Source organism: Streptopelia decaocto (genome assembly GCF_964273445.1).
Source record: "Streptopelia decaocto genome assembly, chromosome: 6".
NCBI classification, from domain to species: Eukaryota; Metazoa; Chordata; class Aves; order Columbiformes; family Columbidae; genus Streptopelia; species Streptopelia decaocto.
In genome coordinates this window covers 51,648,937-51,665,757 of record NC_138660.1, presented here as the reverse complement: position 1 = coordinate 51,665,757, position 16,821 = coordinate 51,648,937, and the positions used below count along the sequence as shown (strand labels likewise).

At 56.8% G+C, this 16,821-nt stretch overlaps 1 protein-coding gene across 4 annotated transcripts in view; it reads right to left on the bottom strand.

The window, feature by feature from the left end:
- NHEJ1 (non-homologous end joining factor 1) overlaps positions 1 to 16,062 on the bottom strand; it is a 44,056-nt gene extending 27,994 nt beyond the window's left edge. Inside the window, exons 1-5 of one of the 4 annotated variants that reach the window (XM_082055615.1) lie at positions 16,013 to 16,062; positions 14,396 to 14,581; positions 13,297 to 13,506; positions 11,117 to 11,255; positions 9,585 to 9,643 (exon numbers count right to left, since the gene is read on the bottom strand). In XM_082055615.1, coding sequence (XP_081911741.1) covers positions 9,585 to 9,643; positions 11,117 to 11,255; positions 13,297 to 13,506; positions 14,396 to 14,581; positions 16,013 to 16,027 — 609 coding nt within the window. In that variant the 5' untranslated portion in view covers positions 16,028 to 16,062. The other 3 variants (XM_082055617.1, XM_082055614.1, XM_082055616.1) reach the window with 3 other exon arrangements.
- Positions 16,063 to 16,821: the final 759 nt, after the last annotated feature.

Here is a 16,821-nt window from a genome sequence, read left to right as displayed (position 1 = left end):
CCCTCTCCAGGTCTTCAGACCCACCGGCCAGGTTCAGCACTGGGCAGCAGACACTGGCTACACACTTGGAGCTTGTTCCCAAAGAGCCAGCACAGGGCCCTGGGAAAGGTACTGGGTCTGCCAGCCCAGGGGGGTTTCCTTACTGGGTTGAGGGTCTGCCTGCACCTACCTACAGACACCCAACACCAGAGCTGGCAGAGTATCTGCAGGCCGGCTGCAAGCACAGCATCCTTGGGAAGCAAGCAGAACTCCCAAGAGCTCAGACTCTTCCAGCCCTTCTCCTAAGAGAGGAGGAGGCTCTGTCTCCATCCATAGCAGCATCTTCTTTTGGGGAACCTGCCCATCCACAGTCCCATGCTGGACATGGTCATCCCTACTTCAGCATGGTCTTCTCTTCCCCAGCATGGCCATCCCTTACTTAGTGTGATCTTTCATTCCTCAGCATGGACATCCCTTCTTTAACATTGCCATCCCTTCCTCAGCATGGTCATCCTTCCCTCAAGGATGGTCACTCTTTCCTCTTGGTTCAACAAGCTGTCTGGTACCAGAGGGTGAAAACCCAGGAGATGTCATAGGCTTCCCCATGACTGAGATCTCACTAAGATAGCCTGAAGCCAAACATAGCAGCAGAGGTCCATGGAGAAGTATTTGCTCTCTCTTTCCCAGATCGTCTCTGCATTTTCCCTCTCATTTCTAGTCAAACCAGGTTATGGTGCTATTCGTCAGTCCCACCGCACCCCTACCATGCTGGCATTGGGTGAGCATGACCTCCTCCTTCTCCAAAGCTGTCCCCAGCAAGCCAGGTGTGACAGCTGTGCAAATGTACTGCTGAGCCCACAGCATGGGGTATGGCTGTGCTCAACACATTCACATGGGTGCTCCTCCACATCTTGGTGGAGACAGCAAGAGAAATAACGCCAAGAAGGGCTACAGATGGGCAGTGCCATGCCAAGACCAGTGCTACTGCAGATGTTGCACTGACTGAGCAGCACAAGCTCTCCAACCCACAAATAAACCTGGGGGGATTTCACTTCCCTGCTGTTTTCTTTAAATTTCTTTAAAGATTTGGTTTCAGCAGCCGAGGAGACCCAGCATTAAGCAATACCATGAGCTCTGGCAGCAGATGCCCACAGTAAAAAGATAACATACCCACACTGGCTGCACATATGCTCCACGGTTTGGGACCCTCTTCCCCAAAACAGGGACACATAACCAAGTGTTTCCACAACCCAGAGGGCAAGACATGACTGGAAGGGGAGATTCACACCTCCCCAAGCACATGGCTCGCAAGGCTGACGCTTTCTGCAGCCGTGCCGGGAGCTGGAGCCTGTGTGCCGGGCAGGGCTCTGCGCACACACATCCCGCTGAGTCGGGTTCCCTCCCCGGCCCCCAGCAGCCAACATTAATTCATTAACAGTCCCATTAACACCCAGCTGTGGTTTCCCCCCAAACTCAGGCAGGGACTTGCTCCCCTGCGACAGCTGCTGACAGGCCAAGTTTCCACCTTCAGCCCTTCTGGAGTTCTGTATAAAAATAAGCGGGGCTTTTTTTTTTTTTTTCAAAAGGAAAACTGTATTTCCCCTATCCACACACCCGCGCACACGTGCAGGACTCACAGCAGGAATTTGCTCCAATTTCCCCCACCCACAAACACATCGCCTTTGGCCAGAGACCAAATGTGGGCATTTTCAGCCCAAATTATCAAATTTTTCAGCACCCAGAAGGCAAAAAGCTGGTGTGACCCTGAGCTGAGCTAAATAAGGCACCCACTGCCCAGCCAAAGGGTGCTGAGAGACCCTGCAGTACTCCCACCGGGCACTCATTCAGCATCCCCAGCAAGGCAGCTGCCAGTGGCTCCTGAGGAGCTGCCCTCCTGGCATGGCCAAGCATCCTGTTTAGGATCTGGGATCAGATTTCTCTTTTGCCCTTTTCATCATCTTTCCCAGAGAGCCGGGAGCACCAGGTGCTCCCCCACCCCAAGGAGATTCTCAGACCAGCACCAAGTTGGGACCTCCTACCCAACATCTGTTTTCTCCATTTCTACATTGTCATCTTTTCTCAGCAGCCAAGAGCACCAGCTGATGTTCAGGAGGCAACCCCTGGCCCTTCAGAAGTTCTGGAGCACCTCATGCCTCAGAGGAGCTGATGTTCTTGCCCTGTTCCACCCAGCTGCACACCAGGCTCTGCAGCCTGGGTCTGCAGCACAAGAGCTGACTCTCTGGGACTCTCACTGGGAAACTGGTGACCAGAGAGCAGACAGCTCCATGAAATGCAGCCACCAGGAGAACAGAGCACTGCTTGGGGCTGGCTGGCTGTGCTACCTTGGGTATGTCACCAACAGAGTGACTTCAGCTCCCTGGAGAAGACAAAGCAATGGCCACCTCTCTCCCAAGGTACCTGGCCGCTAGCAGAGCACCCTGCATCCCTTTGATCCAGAGGTGTTTGCCTCACCGAGAGCCCTTTAACTACTCCTTCCTTTAAATAGCAAAGCTCACAAACGCCCTATATGGCTCTGTGTCTATACATTGTCTATGTATTTGTGTACACACACACAACACACACAGAGATTTATTCGTGTTTTCAGAGTGGTTCAGGATACATTCCAGGACAAAATTCCAGCCGGTGCTGGAGCCAAGAACATCAGTAGCCCTGGCGTTCACTGCACCCTCTGCCTGCGCGCACACTAAATACGGAAAGGGAGAGGTATAAATAGAGAGAGAAATACATGAATGGCCCTGTTTCCTTACTCAGATACATAGGACATGAAAATCCAAGCAGAGCGGGAGCAGGCAGCCTCAGGAATCTGATGGCTGTGCCCCCTGGGATGCTGCTGCCTACCCAGATGTGTCCAGCTGTTTGGTAACACCTCTGCATGGGCTGGCACAGCTGGGCATTGGCCCGAGGAATAGGGAGGGAGCAGCTCTCAGAAACACTGAAAAAAGCACAGCGGAAAGGGTAGAGCTGAAGGGTATGGGGGGATGTGGGTAAGGGCTCAGGACATGCAGGGACATGGTGAATAAACCTGGCAGCCTGTTTTGGGCACAGCAGGAGTGCAGGGAGATGGGCAAGGCAGCGCAGGGGGTGCAGGCTCCTCTGTCCTGCCCATGGCCAGCAGAGCCGGCAGGAATGGCAATGCCATCATCCATCAGATGGGGACAGAGAAGCCACCATGTCCCTTGCTGACACAGTGCAGTGGCTTTAGAGTCTCCTCAAAGTCTACCTTGTTCTCCTTTGCCTGTAGGAGCCGCTGCCACGTCCTGACTTGAAGGGCTGGGACAGGCAGCTGCAGGGCACAGCAGTGAGGGGCAGACCGTGCCCCGCACCTTTCCCTTGCCAGCTGTCCCTGCATCCCTGCTTTGCTCCGTTCTGACTCAAACACAGCCCCAGCGAGGCTGGGACCCCAGATGCTTGCATGCTCCCCACTGCCCCCCTCCAGGCTCCCCGGGGCATAGGCAGCTGCCTGCGGCCAGAGGGCCAGTGATGCCCAAGATGTGGGAGCGGGGCTGGGGGCGGTGGTGGGGGAATTGCCGGTCCGCTTTCCGGAGGGGGAAGGGGCTCTCCCCCTTCAATGCTGCCATTTAAGCTGAGGCCTGGCACTGGCTCAAACCACCGCTTGCTGACACAAGATCAATCATCCCCCGAGCTGAACTGCTCCTCGGCAGCACCGCATGGCCGGTGCCCATACACAGGCTGGGGCCCCTCCCACAAGAGCAGGGTCTGGCCCCTTCTGCCAGACAGCCTGTGACACCTCTCTGCCTGCTTGCAGTGGCATCCAGCACGGCATGGCATGGCACAGCATGGCATGGCACGGAGAGGATAAGGAAGATGTGGACTGCAAAGGAGGGCTTTCTGCACATGTCAGACCACTTGCCACTGCAGAACCAAGGGCTGTGTGGTGCCCCAGAGAGGCTGGCTGTGATAGCATTTGCCCATCCCTCCATCCCCAGACAAGTCACCAGGTGATTCTGGGTTGAAGTGGAGCTCGGACCAAGCAGGCAGCTGCCTGTACCTGGCCCAGGCACCACAGCTGTGGCCAGGCACAGCTGCAGCACAGGGGTTCAGGCTGTGAACCACCTCACATCCCCAACAGGAGTATTCCTGTGGGGCTTCCAGGACAGTAGCTGCTACTGCTGCACATCCCCATCCCTGGCAGATGCAAGAGCTGGAGTAATCGTCATCAGCCCAGTCCCAGCCTGGCTGCTGGGGGCTTGCTCCTTGCCCATGGTCTGAGCACTATTTTGGGCAGGCTGCTGCCCTGAGGTGCCCATGCCAAGTCTGGTTTTAGCAGCGTGCAGCTCCACTGACTCACTGCTTGTGCAAACAGCCTGTGGCTGCTGGTGGCAGCCCAGAAAGTGCATCTTGGCTGGGCCTCCTTCACCTGATCGAGCCTCAGCAAATAAATAAATAATGCCGCAGCGCCGCCTGCCATGCGCCTCCATGGCAAATACTGCGGGGGGCCGGTGCCCATGCGGTGTCAGACTCCACAAAGTGATGAGCACCCATGCTCCTCCCCAAATGCCCCACGGTGGGCACAAAGCATTGGACCCTGGCACCTTCAGCCATCAGATGTGGCACTCTGCACCTTGCACCCATCAGTGCTGGCATGAACAGTCCTGCTTTTGTGCGCACACTCGTGCTCTTGCACACACACGCTGAGCACAAGCGGCTCTCTGCTCCTGATTGCAGCAGTGTGCAGGTCCTTGAGTGCAGGTGTGTACTGGCCAGTGTGTGTCCCACTCACCTCAGCACTGCCACAGCCCACTGGGTTTCCAGGGCAGCAATGAATGGGGTGATCAAGGCTTGTTCATTAACAAAGCAGGAACCTACTACCAGCATCAATCAAGACACAAGCACCTATGGGTCATGCTGTACGAGCACAGCATGAAGGCTTGCCTGTAGATGTGGGCTTGCTCCACTCATTCAAATATCCCCAAAAGCCAGCCTCATGCCACCACCTCTGCCTCAAGCCCAACCTGCTGGGGACCTTGCAACTTTTGCACCATGCAGCCTTGCTAGTGACAGTGCCATGGCCACTAGCCCTTCCTCTGGTCCCACACCGAGGGAGCCCAGCCTAGCCAAGAGCCCGTGCCATCTTCTCCCCTGGGCCATGCACCATGTGTGTGCAGCCCTCATGGCACCGATGCCACAATCCCTGCCCTGGCCTCATCACAGCTGCAAAGCCACAGCTACCTTGTGCTAATTAAAAACACTTCCCTTTGGAAGGAGCAAAAGGGCCGCTTCCTCCCCACAGCCCTGGGCTGGCACAGGTTTGAGGGATGTCATCCCCACCCTGCAAAACGCATGGCCCACCGCTGCCTTTATCCTTGGCCAGACTGTGGCAGCTCCACTCCCTGGGGCTTATTTTTACTGCCTATTAAAAAGAAGAGGCAGGGCACTGTTGGCAGGCAGTTTGCAGGCAGGTGCCAGGCTGGACCCCTGGGTGGCAACGGTCAGTGGCTCTAGCAGGCACCCTAGCCGCCTTCCACCTGCCCTGCTGGCCCATGTCCCCTCAAAGGAGGGGGATGGGCGCCTGGCCCCCGTCCCAGTCCTGGTAGGGAACAATAAGAGGGACACTGACCCCCAGGCCCCCTGACGTCAGCCGGCACTGCCATCGGCATCACCGCCAGCCCCAGCCCCAAGGCTCCTGCTCACCCTCAGCCAGGGCTGTGCTGGAAGCCGCCTGTTTGTTTATCTTCCTCTCTGGCGTTGCTTGTTTTGATGGCACATCCTCCTCCTCCTCGCTGGCCCCGGGGTCGAGCCGTGAACCCTCTGCGTCCTGTTTGCCGAGGTCCCGCGCTGGGCTTGCGGAGGTGCGGAGCAGCCGCCCCCGCATGTCAGCCGCAGCAGATAAAAATATGCAGGGCGAAGCATCCTGGGGCGTGGGGCTATATTTGTACTGATGCTATCGTTTAGTTTGTCCCTGGCATACCTGTCCCTGCCCTCCCCTCAAGGCGAGGGGCATGGCTCTGCATGGTGCCCCTGCCTCCGCTCTCCTTGGGGAGGAGGACAACGGGCTCTGGCAGAAGCTGTATCATGAAATGCCGACTGTATCCAGGATGGGGCAAAGCTCTCAAAACCCATGAGTGGGCACCCCACACTGCCCCGCAGGGTAATCTCTGCAACTCACAGGGACACCCAGGGATGAAATAACCCCAACCCACTAGGTGCTAGGCTGCTGGGAAGGGTGTCAGGGTAGCCCCGGGGTGCTGAGCACTCTGTCTGCCTGCTCTTTCCCTTCATGGCGCAAACCCTGGGGACTGCCAATGAAAGGTGCCGGCTTTGCCTCGGCTCATGCATGGATGCTGCTCTCCCTCCAGCTCTGCTTAAGCCCAGGCAGCTGCTCAGCAGTGAACCCTTGCCAAAAACCATGTGTGTGAAAGCGTTGTTTCCTAGATGTATAAATATTCCCAGGACTTTGCTGGAAAACTCCCCACAATTAGTTAGAACGTCATGGACAGCTGAGTGCATGCAAGCCCAGGGAAAGGACACTTTTAAGCCAAGGACAGAGCATCCCTGTGCAGATTTGCCCTGGGGGACTGTCAGGTTCTTCTTCCCTCTCAGTGGGGAATATGGCAAAGTTTTGGGATGTGAGCAAAGCTATGAAGTGTTTTCACACATCCCATCAGCCCCGTGCCACATCATCACAGCCCCTTTCCTACCAACTATCAAACATCCACAACCTGAAGCCCCATTTCCCAGAAGGAGAGGCTGGAAGGACCCTCAGACCTCTCCTCCTGACCTCCTGTCTACTGACATTCAACCACTCACATCCCTAGACTGAGCCCAGAGACTTGGTTTTCTTCCAGGAGGGCTCCCAGCCCACTTTTGAAGACATCAAGAGATGGAGAATCAACCACTGCCCTTGGGAACATGCCCCAATCACTAATCGTCCACAGGAGCAAACCCAAGTGCCTCTGTCCTAGCTTCAAATTGCCTGGCTCCAGCTTCTGCTCCCTGGCTTGTGTTCTGCTGCTCTCCGTGAGATTAAAGAGAGGCCTTCACTAGCCAGCATTTTCTCCGTGTAAAGACCCTCATGCACTGTAATCAAGGCGCATCTCGATTTTCTCCCTAATAAGTTAGACGGAGCTCTCCCCTTCCAAGCCTCTCAATGCTGGGCTCTCTCCCCAGTCCTCAATTCATTCCTGTGACTCTACACTGATTGTCTGGCATCTTTTTGAAAATCTAGACAGAAGAGTCGGTCCCACCATTCCCAGATCCCTGCAGCATGCTCCTGAGGGACCTCAGCCCCTCATGCTGCTGCTTTTTGGAGATGGCAAATGCAGTACAAAGTTACCTGAGGGCTCCAAAATACCTGCCCAGAGACAACGAGATAATCCAGCCCACCTTTCTGCTGCAGGAAAAGAGAGGAGATGAGGGTGAACAGCTGGATTCGGTGGTGAAGAGCTGCAAAGCCGTGTTTGGCGTTCCTGACTAACACAAGACCTAGGAAGCATCAGGAGGAACAACGGGGTGCCACGTTCAAACCAAAGGCAGCAGCTTCTTGCACCTCACAGCTTATTGCCGCAGGATGGTACACAGGCCAAAAGCATCATCAGCAGGTTTATAAAGCAATGGGATGAATGCAGAGAGAACAGATCCCCTCAGGCAGACTGAACACACAGCTGCATCCCTCCACCAGCCTCCTCCCTGCAGCTGATGCACAGACCTGGCTGCCGGGGGATGCAGAGGGGGAGCATCACCCAAACCCTCCCATTTCCCGTCTAGTGCTCTGGCTCCAAAACACTGCTCCTGGGCCCTTCTCGGGACATACAGCACCAGCTGCCCTCCCATCTTTTAAGTCTCTGCCAGATGAGCTCCCCACCCGCTCCTTTTGGGTGGTGTTGCTTGATGCTGCACATCAAGCACCTTCCTGCATGCCCCACACCCTACCAGCTCTCAGAGAACATTGAGTTTCAAGCCTGACATTCATCTTTAGAAGATGATGTTCAGCCATCCCTTGGACAAAGACACACTATCATCCCCCAATCCCGGTACATCTGCCTGCATCCTTCCAGCGACAGTACCAAAATATTTACCAACAGCTTCTGCCATGTCTGCTCCAGTATCAATCATTTTACCACCTCTGCCTACTAATAAGCTTATCCCTTTGCTAGGAGCTTGGGGTTTTCTCCTACTGCACTAAATAAAAGCCTTTCCTTCTGTCCTCCTCCATGATTTTTCCCTGATGTCTTTAGCTTCTGTTATCCATTTTCTACACTTCATAATTTCAAATTTATATTGATTGCTATCTACTCCCTCTCTCCCATTTGTTATAAACTGCTCTTTTATTTCTAATTGCTGCCTTCACTTTGCTGCTGAACCAGAACAGGCTCTCGGCCAGCGCTGCCCTCTTTCTTGATTGTGGAATTGTGGCTTTTTGTGGCTTCTGAAATTCTTCTGAAAGAGCTGACCATTTTCATTCACATTTTTCTATCTAAATGTTTCCTTCAAGTTGATTTCACTCATAATTTTCCCCCTGCTTTGGGAAATTAGCCCTTTCAAAGCATGAAGGATATAAATTACTGGTTAGGAATGTCCTTTCTTTGCCCAGGGTAAATGTAATCTGGTCATGATCATTGGTGCCTAGGAAACCTTCAAGATGCAGTCCAGCAGTGAATTCATCTCTATCCATCATAACTGTCGGGAAACAAAAGTTGCTTGTGCTGGATGCAATGCTTTTCTCATAAAAGATAGATCATCTCTAATTTTTAGAAACTCTGCAGATGGTTTATTACTGGCCGTGCAAGAGCATCAGCCTGTGTCTCACAAAGCGATGTCCTCTCAAAGCCCATGTGACACCATGGACACCCTGGCTGACACTCTGATCCCCAGCAGACACCACTGGCCCCCACTCTTGCACCTTCACAATGAGCACAGGAATACTCAGACACATCCTGAGTCTTTTTGCCTCAATTGGCATCAATAGTTTCTGATCTTGCCACACCGGTTTGAATCATTTTAGTGCTTCTGTGATTATTTCCAGTAATGAAAAAGGATCAGAGGAAAGACTTTCTCCTTCCAGCCTTGGTTTCTCTAAAGCATGTGTCTGATTTCAGAGCTGAGCCTGCCAAAGGGAGATCGGTGTGCACAGCACAGATAATAGGCTGAAAGGCACTTGTCCCTGCAATATACCACTGCAAAACCACCCCTAAAGGCCGCAGTTGAATGAAATGGAGCAGATGGCTTCTCCTCATTCACCTGCTCCCTACCTGCCATCAGCATCAGTGTGTCAGGTCCGCGGCAAGTGCGGGAGGCAGGTGAGGATGCCCCAGTGATGGCATCTCCCACAGAGCAGCCAGCCCAGTTCCCATCCCTGGCAACTGCCAGGAGTGGTGAGAGGGTGACAAAACACAGTACAAATGTCCTGACGCAGCCATACCAGGCGTGCCCCCCGCTCTGCTCACCCTGCAGACCAGTTGCAAGGATGCCAGGAGGGCTGCGGAAGAGCCAGTGGGCATTAATTACCCCTCTCCAGGCAAGTCCAGCCATCCCTATCCAGCCAAGCACAGCTCACATTGGGGCTGCTAGCTCCAGCTTCCTACTACCCCTATGCTGAAAGAGGGAGGACTTGCAGCACTCCTTACCTCAGCCATGAAGTTCTGCTGAAACGTCTCCTCCTGGAAGGGTTTTGTCTGCAGACGGTCTGCAAGGGAGATCAGGGTCAGCCTGGGCAGATCAGGCCAGACCTCCCACCCCAGCTTCCCCTTCCCCTGCCCATGGGGTGAGGGGACTGCAGGGGAACTGCTCCAGCATACCCATCCCAGAGCCTGAAGGAGAGGTCAGCAGGCCGCCTGGGCTAGGGGCACCTCACCCAGTTAGCAGAAGGTGCAAGGACTGCAGGGAAGCGAGGAAATAAGATTGAGCCTGTTGATGCACACAGCAGTCAGGGAGCAGAGCCCAGAGCCCATCCACACTTGTCCCAGCACCCTCCCACACAGAGGAGCAGGGAGCAGTAGCAGGACATGGTCAGCACCATTCCCAGCTTGAAAAAGCTCCCTGGGTCTGAGCACCGCACAGCCATGGGACAGGGGACTGCTTGTCTCCAGTTGCTTTTCTGGAGAGCTGAGCCAGCCTATGTCCTCCTCTTGCAAGACAGGGACAAACCCCTGTCATCACTCATTCTTCTCTGCTTCCTCCTTTAAAGCACTAATTTTTCCCCATCATTGCTAAGATGTTGTCTGGAGCAGCCCCTGGCCATCTTTGCTCAGCAGAGCTGCTGCAAAGCTTCCTCCCAGCTTCCTGCCCATGCAAGGGACAAGAAAGGCCACCTGCCCACCAGCATCCAAACCGGGTTGTCCTGGCTGCTCTGAGCCCTGCAGAGCTGGCACACAGCAGAAGAGAGGAGAGCATGCAGCTTGCACAGTTCTAGTGCAGCTGCAGGGCAGATCCAGGCTCCTGCAGTGGGGTATCTGCCGTGGGACAGGGTCTGGACCACATCATCTTCCTGATTATGATACTGCAAATCCAAGGTTGGCTCCCATCGGACCCCACATCCCTGGGGTGAGGGGGCAAGGTTCCCGTGGAAGGGCAAGTATCACCACTGGCAGCAGGCAAGGGACAACCCAAAGAACAGCCAGCCTTCATGAACAGAGGACAACCACCCCCTGGGTGGCTCCTCCAGGCTGATCCTGACTCATGTCCTGCCCAACGGGGCTTTGTCCCAGCCGTGCCCCCTGATGGCAAGGTGGGCTGGCCACTGCAGGGTTCCCACGTGCACGGCTGTGCTTCCCGTGGCAGGGAGAGCCAGGAGGCCCTGGTTGCTCTCCAAGTGCTCTGTGAGCTGCGGGCAGGAAGGGAGCCTGACACGACTCCAGGACCAGCCCTCACTGGCATCCCTGCCGGCTCCTGGGGAGCAGCCAGGTGCTCTCAGCAAAGCGGATAGCCCCTTGGCAACTCCCCAACTCCTCCGGCTACCGGTCAAGAACCATTCCTCCCCATCTCTCCCCAGGGGCTGCTCCCCAGCCTTCTGGCTACCGTCTTGCTGCTGGCGTGGCTGAACATGAAACACAAGCCTGGCTGGGTAATAGCCAGAGGGAGCAGAGCATGCCAGCCCCACGCTACAGAGGAAACTCATTCTCTGCTTGCTCCTCTCTTGGCTCTGGGCATCCCTCCTCACCTCTGCTGAGAGCAGCCCCACTCTCCCTGTAGTCTTCGATCTCAGCATCCTTCTGGAGCAGCAGGGAGGTCAGCTCTTGCACCTGGTACTGCAGCGCCAGGCTCATCTGAATCAGGGGTCGCACGAGGTGACGGGACACCTAGGAGGGAGGAGAGATGCTCTAGGGAAGGTCCAGGAATGCACATAGCTGTCCATGGAACAGTCAAAGCAGGGGTACCAGCAAGAGCTGCACCCCAGGTCACACAGGGCTCCCCTAGGTACCCCACATCTCACCCAAATCCAGTGAAAAGTGGTCAAAAGACATGAGCTGGGAGAAGGGAGGCAGGATGCCGTGGGACATGTTCTTCCATTCCAGCCCCATCTTTTCACATCTAGGGGCCACAGTAGGGGAGAGTTTGGGTGGGAGAGCCAGATGGGGACATGGTGGAAGGGTGGGCAATGTTCCACCTGCCATTTGGGGAGCAGCAGGAGGCCAAGAGCCTGCAACATGCCGCCCAGACCTTCTCCATGGCTCTGTACAACCCAAGGCATCTTCCTACACAGGGAACAGCCACAAATGGGTGAAACAACAGAAGGACCTGAGGTGTCAAACTGCAGCCTGAGGAAAGGGAGACACTTTCCCAGGGAAGTGAGACCAAAAGCAGCAGGGCTCCCTGTGTGCAGGACTCGTGCAGCCCACAGGTCCCCATTGCAGCCCACCCTTAGCTCACAGCTGCGCAAGCCCCATGCAGAGTCCTGGGCATGTCCCCTGCTCCAGAGCCAGGCTGGGCTGCCCTGTCCCACCAAGTGCAGGTAGCAGCCTCCTGCCAACCACCTCCCGCAGCCCCTGGGAGGCCATTTGGGATGCCCCCACCCCGGCACACCCCTTGTCTTTGTGGCCAGGCTGAGCCCACGGGTGAGAGGGCAGCAAACCCAGCATCACTCATGAAGCCTCTTGCTCCTGCGGCAAGCCCACGGTGGGTTCTGTGCTCTGCTCATCCACAGGCACAAGTCACAGAGGTGATGATCATCAGCTGACCAGGTGCTCAGGGACACCATCCACTGCAGAGCTGGGACGGGGCAAGCAAAACTTTGCCAGGTGGGCTCCGTGCCTGCATCTAGCCCCTGGCTGGCTGCTGAGTAGGGCTTAGCAGGGTAGAGCTGCTCCCCATTCCCACATCCACACCAGCCACACTCAAGACCCCAACTGCTCCCCACCTTGTGGGTGCCTTGCAGACAGCATGTGACAAAGGGAGAGCTTGGGCTTTGCAACTTCTCAGCTCAGCCTCTCTGCTTCTTGCTCAGGGAGGGACAAGTCACTAGGGTGAGCCAAGCCACGACCCCAAGTTTATTTCTTCCCCAATACAACCTCGCAAGCAGGGACAGACACCCCCATATCAGCTGGGGAGCCCAGCTCTCCTCCCTGTGATGCCCAAGCACAGCCATTCGGGGGGCAAAGGGACGTGCCCCCCAGCAGGACCCGGCAGGAGGGCTGTGTCGGGGCTTTAGGCGATGCCTCTCGCTGCCGCCCGCCGGCAGCGGAGCCGCAGGCCCGGGGCCAGAGCCGCCGCCGAGGCCGTTAGCGGGTGCCGGGCGCCCTCTTGTGCGCGCCGGGCCGCAGGGCCCCAGGGTGCCGGGGATAGGGGGGCCGGCCGGGCAGCCCCGGCCCTGCAGAGCCCACCCGGACTACAGCGCGTCTGGTGGAGGGGCTGCCGCTGGGTGCTGAGTTTGCGACAGGGACTGCTTCCTGAAACCCAAAATGTTAGGCAGCCCTGCCATAAAAGCAATCCCTTAAAAGCCGGGAGACCTCGCTTTAGTTCCCTCCGTCGTGACAGATCACCCACAGGTTCTCTGGGGGTACCTGCTGCTCTGTGCCCCGCTTCACGGCATGCACCAAAGGAGAACAGCACCGTTCTGCTACGCGGGTGCTGGCAGGGCATTATCCCAAACTGGACATCTCCCTGCCGCCCTGGTAGCAGCAGTGCTGGGCGGTCCCTGCCTCACTGCAAGGCTCAAACCAGGGTGCCAAAGCCTCAATGGCAAGAAACAGGAATAGTGAACCTTGTGAAGGGCAGCAGGCAGAGCCAGTCACCCTACAGCCACCAGCACAGCACAAGACCACCCCAAAGCCTCCAAACAATGAGAAGACAGTCCTTAATTTTGGCCGTCTCCCTCCCCAAACTCCCCGCGGCTTTGCTCACCATCTCCACAGGAGCAAGGCAGCAGTGGAAGTCCCAGTAGAATGGCAGTCCCGAGAGCTCGCTCTTCACATGCAGGCTGAGCCCGCTGGCAGCACGGTGGCAGGAGAAGGAGGTGGCAGCATCCGGCTGCCCTGTCAGCAAGGGGCACATCAAGTTGCGCAAGCGGTGCAGGAAGGAGGACACATGGACGGTCAGCCGCTTGTTCAGCTCCTAGGGAAAGACAAGGTTAGGGGTACAGCAATGCCCCAGGGAGCTCAGCAGTGGGAAAAAGCAGCAGAAACTGCAGCACAGAAAAAGCCAAACTACTTCTGTGTGTCCGAGCGCTGCAAAAAGCCACACCTAGGCCTTGGCTTCCAGCCCCATGACAGGACTTTCCCTAGGGTTCTCCCAGGCCAGACAAGCTAGGAAGGCTCCTCTGTCCTGCCAGCCCACAGGGGGTCCAGGTGGTAGGCAGGGTGCAATGGTCTCCACTAGCACATCTGCCCTACACGCCACCACAAGTGTTACGAGCTGTCTGAGAGCTGCCACAGCTCAGCTAACCTGCCTGAGCTGGGCGATAGCTGCCACTGCATGTCCCCCCTCCTGCCACCAGCTGCTCAGCACAGCCACTCTGTGACAGGTGGACATGACAGACAGGGTTGGCACATTGGGGCCTGGACACAAGGGCTTGGGTGATAGGATGAGTTATGGACTATGTGTTTTGGGGGCCATGTTGACAGGATACCCCATGGGAGTCTGTTCCTTGCTATGAATGAGAACAGGACTCTCTCCATCACTGGTGGGAAGGCAGCACTGTTTCAAACTCCTCCTTAGTACACTGGTCCTGGGAAAACCAGCTGCACATCCAGCCCCCAAGTGAAATGAGCATGCCAGCCTCAGCCTGCAGCCACAGTGAACACCTGGTTGCCCTGTCTGCGGCAGCAAACACCTAGCCTGGCCCAGTCTCCAATCAGGGTGACAAAGCTTGTGCTCAGCCGGACAGGGACTTTGCACCCCAGCCCTGTCAGATAGAACATCCATTGTTTCAGCAAGCAGTTTATGCTGGGACATCAGCTGCTGTGAGGAGAAAAGCAGGTCCCTAGACTCTCCAGATGCTCACCTTGGACCTTTGTCCCACAGTCTCAGCATCTGCACTCTCATACCAGACACTGCTGAGGTCAGAGATCAGCAGGACGTAGCCGGTATCCCTGAAGCACGCTTTGGCAAGAAAAGCAGACTCGCCAAAGCAAACAGAAGCCCAGGGCTGTGTCAGGAGGCTGCTCTCCAGCTCTTCAGAGCCCTCCATCTGCAAGAGAGCAATCAGGTCTCTGCCTCACACCCCACCCAGGAAGACCCCAGTCCCTGCAGTGGCCTCACAGGGACCCTTGGTCCCTGCGTGCCCTGCCATGATGCCAGCCCCACCCCGTAGCTCGGAGGTGAGGACGCTCGGGCAGCTCCAGTCACACAAACCCCTGCGCATCCATGCAGCTCTGCTGGGGTGTGCATTTTGGGGAGTTCTGTGGAGGGTAGTTCCTACCCCAGCCCACAATAAGGATGCCAAATGCACCAGCAGACACATGGCAATGGAGCTGCTGCCTCCCCAGTGTTATCTCAGGCTTGCTGCCATTAATATGGCAAGACCTCCAAATTAACATTTAAGCTGCCCTGCTTGCACCAGAATGGACAGCAGGATACTGCAGCGCCCCTCCTGCATGGATAACCAGTCCCTGTGAGCCACACACCATCCCCTCCCTGCGCTGAAACCAGCAGAGTGTCAGCAGCAGCCCATGCTGCTTCCCGCTCCTCCCCATGACAGGCTCTGTGCCTGCCAAAACACTCGGGGACCTGGCGTCCCTGCAGGGCTGGGGCTCTGCGGAGCCGTGGAGTTACCCAAGGACAAGAGGAGCAGGCAGGCCAGAGGCTGTGCGGAGGTGAGCGATGCCGGCCGGAGGCGAAGGCCAGACTACGGCTCCCAGCATGCTGCTCACTTCCGTGGCGTGCGAGGGGCCCGGGCATGCCGGGATGCACAGCACCGCACGCCATGGGTCACCAGTGCAGGGAAACTGCCTCGGCTCTCGCTTCCTCAGGGCCCAGGAAGCAACTGCTCCTGCTCCCTTACTTGCTGACATGGACGGAGACCCAAGCTGATGCGTCCCTCTCTGGCATCCTCTGTTGTCACGGGAAGTGTCATTGCCAAGACGCTGTGCAAAGCAATTAGGACTGAAATGTCTTAAGACGTTGTTTTGTGCTTGCTCTTGTTATGGAATGTCCTGGTACAAGTGCCCAGCTGGGGACAGCCCTCAGGTTGCAGGCATGGTACAGCCTGAAGAGGCAGCAGTAGGCAGGGGCTCCTGTCCCTTGCCCCTGGGTTTATCCTCCTGCCTCGGCAAGCCACAGGTTGCCCGCACAGGCATGGCACAGGGCAGGCAGCTGCAAGTGCTGCTCTCTCAGGCTTGTGCTGGGACCCAGTTGATGCACCCCAGCAAGCCTTGCATAGCTGGGGCTGCAGGTTCCTGTGCCCCCCATGCCTGGGCGTGGGCTCACAAAACACCACAGAGCAGGGCAGCGTCAGTCTGGCAGAGGCCATGGGCACTGCCCAGCTCCCAGCCTCCTCCAAACCAAGCACAGCCCCATCCTTGCCCTGAGCAATGACCCCTCCCAGCCCCCACGTGCTGACTGAGATCCCTCACCTGTGCCCCATGCATTGAGGCCATCCACCCTGCACCCATGAACTCACCCCTCTCGCACCCATGCACTGCCTCTGAGCCCCACTTGCACCCTGTTTGCACTCCCCACTCGCTGCTCTCCCCGCCGTGCAGGCTGCAGCCGCCCCCGGGGCGGGGCCGGGGGGAGTGCATCCGGAGTGGGTGCCAGGGGAGGGGGAGCAGGCGGGGACTTCGGGTGCAGGACCCAGACAGTGTGCAGGACAGATTGGGTTGCATGGCCAGATTAGCATGCAGAAGTATTTGGGATGTGGGACCCACTTGGACTTCGGGCGCAGGCAGCCAGTTCAGACCGGTGGAGGCAACACTGGGAGCACCCAGCCCTGCCTGCAGACTCTGACCTGCTGTAAATGCTGGAGCAGTGAGCAGGGCTGGTGCAGACTCTGCTGCAGGCAGCATAACCAGCCGGCAGCAGGAAACTAGCCCAGTAACTGACCTTAAGCACAGCGGTCAAAGATGATGTTTGTTTGTTTGTTTTCCCCAGAGAAATGTGCTGCTGAATTGTTTAACAGCAATACCTGGGGGGCAGCTGAGCAGTGAACAGTCCTGGGATCACCCCACCCCTGAAGTAGGCATGGACACAGTCAGGATATGGCCATGGGGAGGGGGAGAGCCAGCCCTTCCTGGACATGGTGCCAGCAGGTGAGCAGAACCGTGAGCATCAGCCTTTTGAGGCTGGGCAAAGCACTGGGCCCCAGCTGCATCCCCAGTGTGATGGTGGTCTGCAGGGGCACCCACAGCCCCAGCTGCAGTGGCTTCAGGTGGCTATGCCCTTGGCACCAGGGCACCAGGGGAGGGTAGGCTGGCAGCTCCCTGGCACATC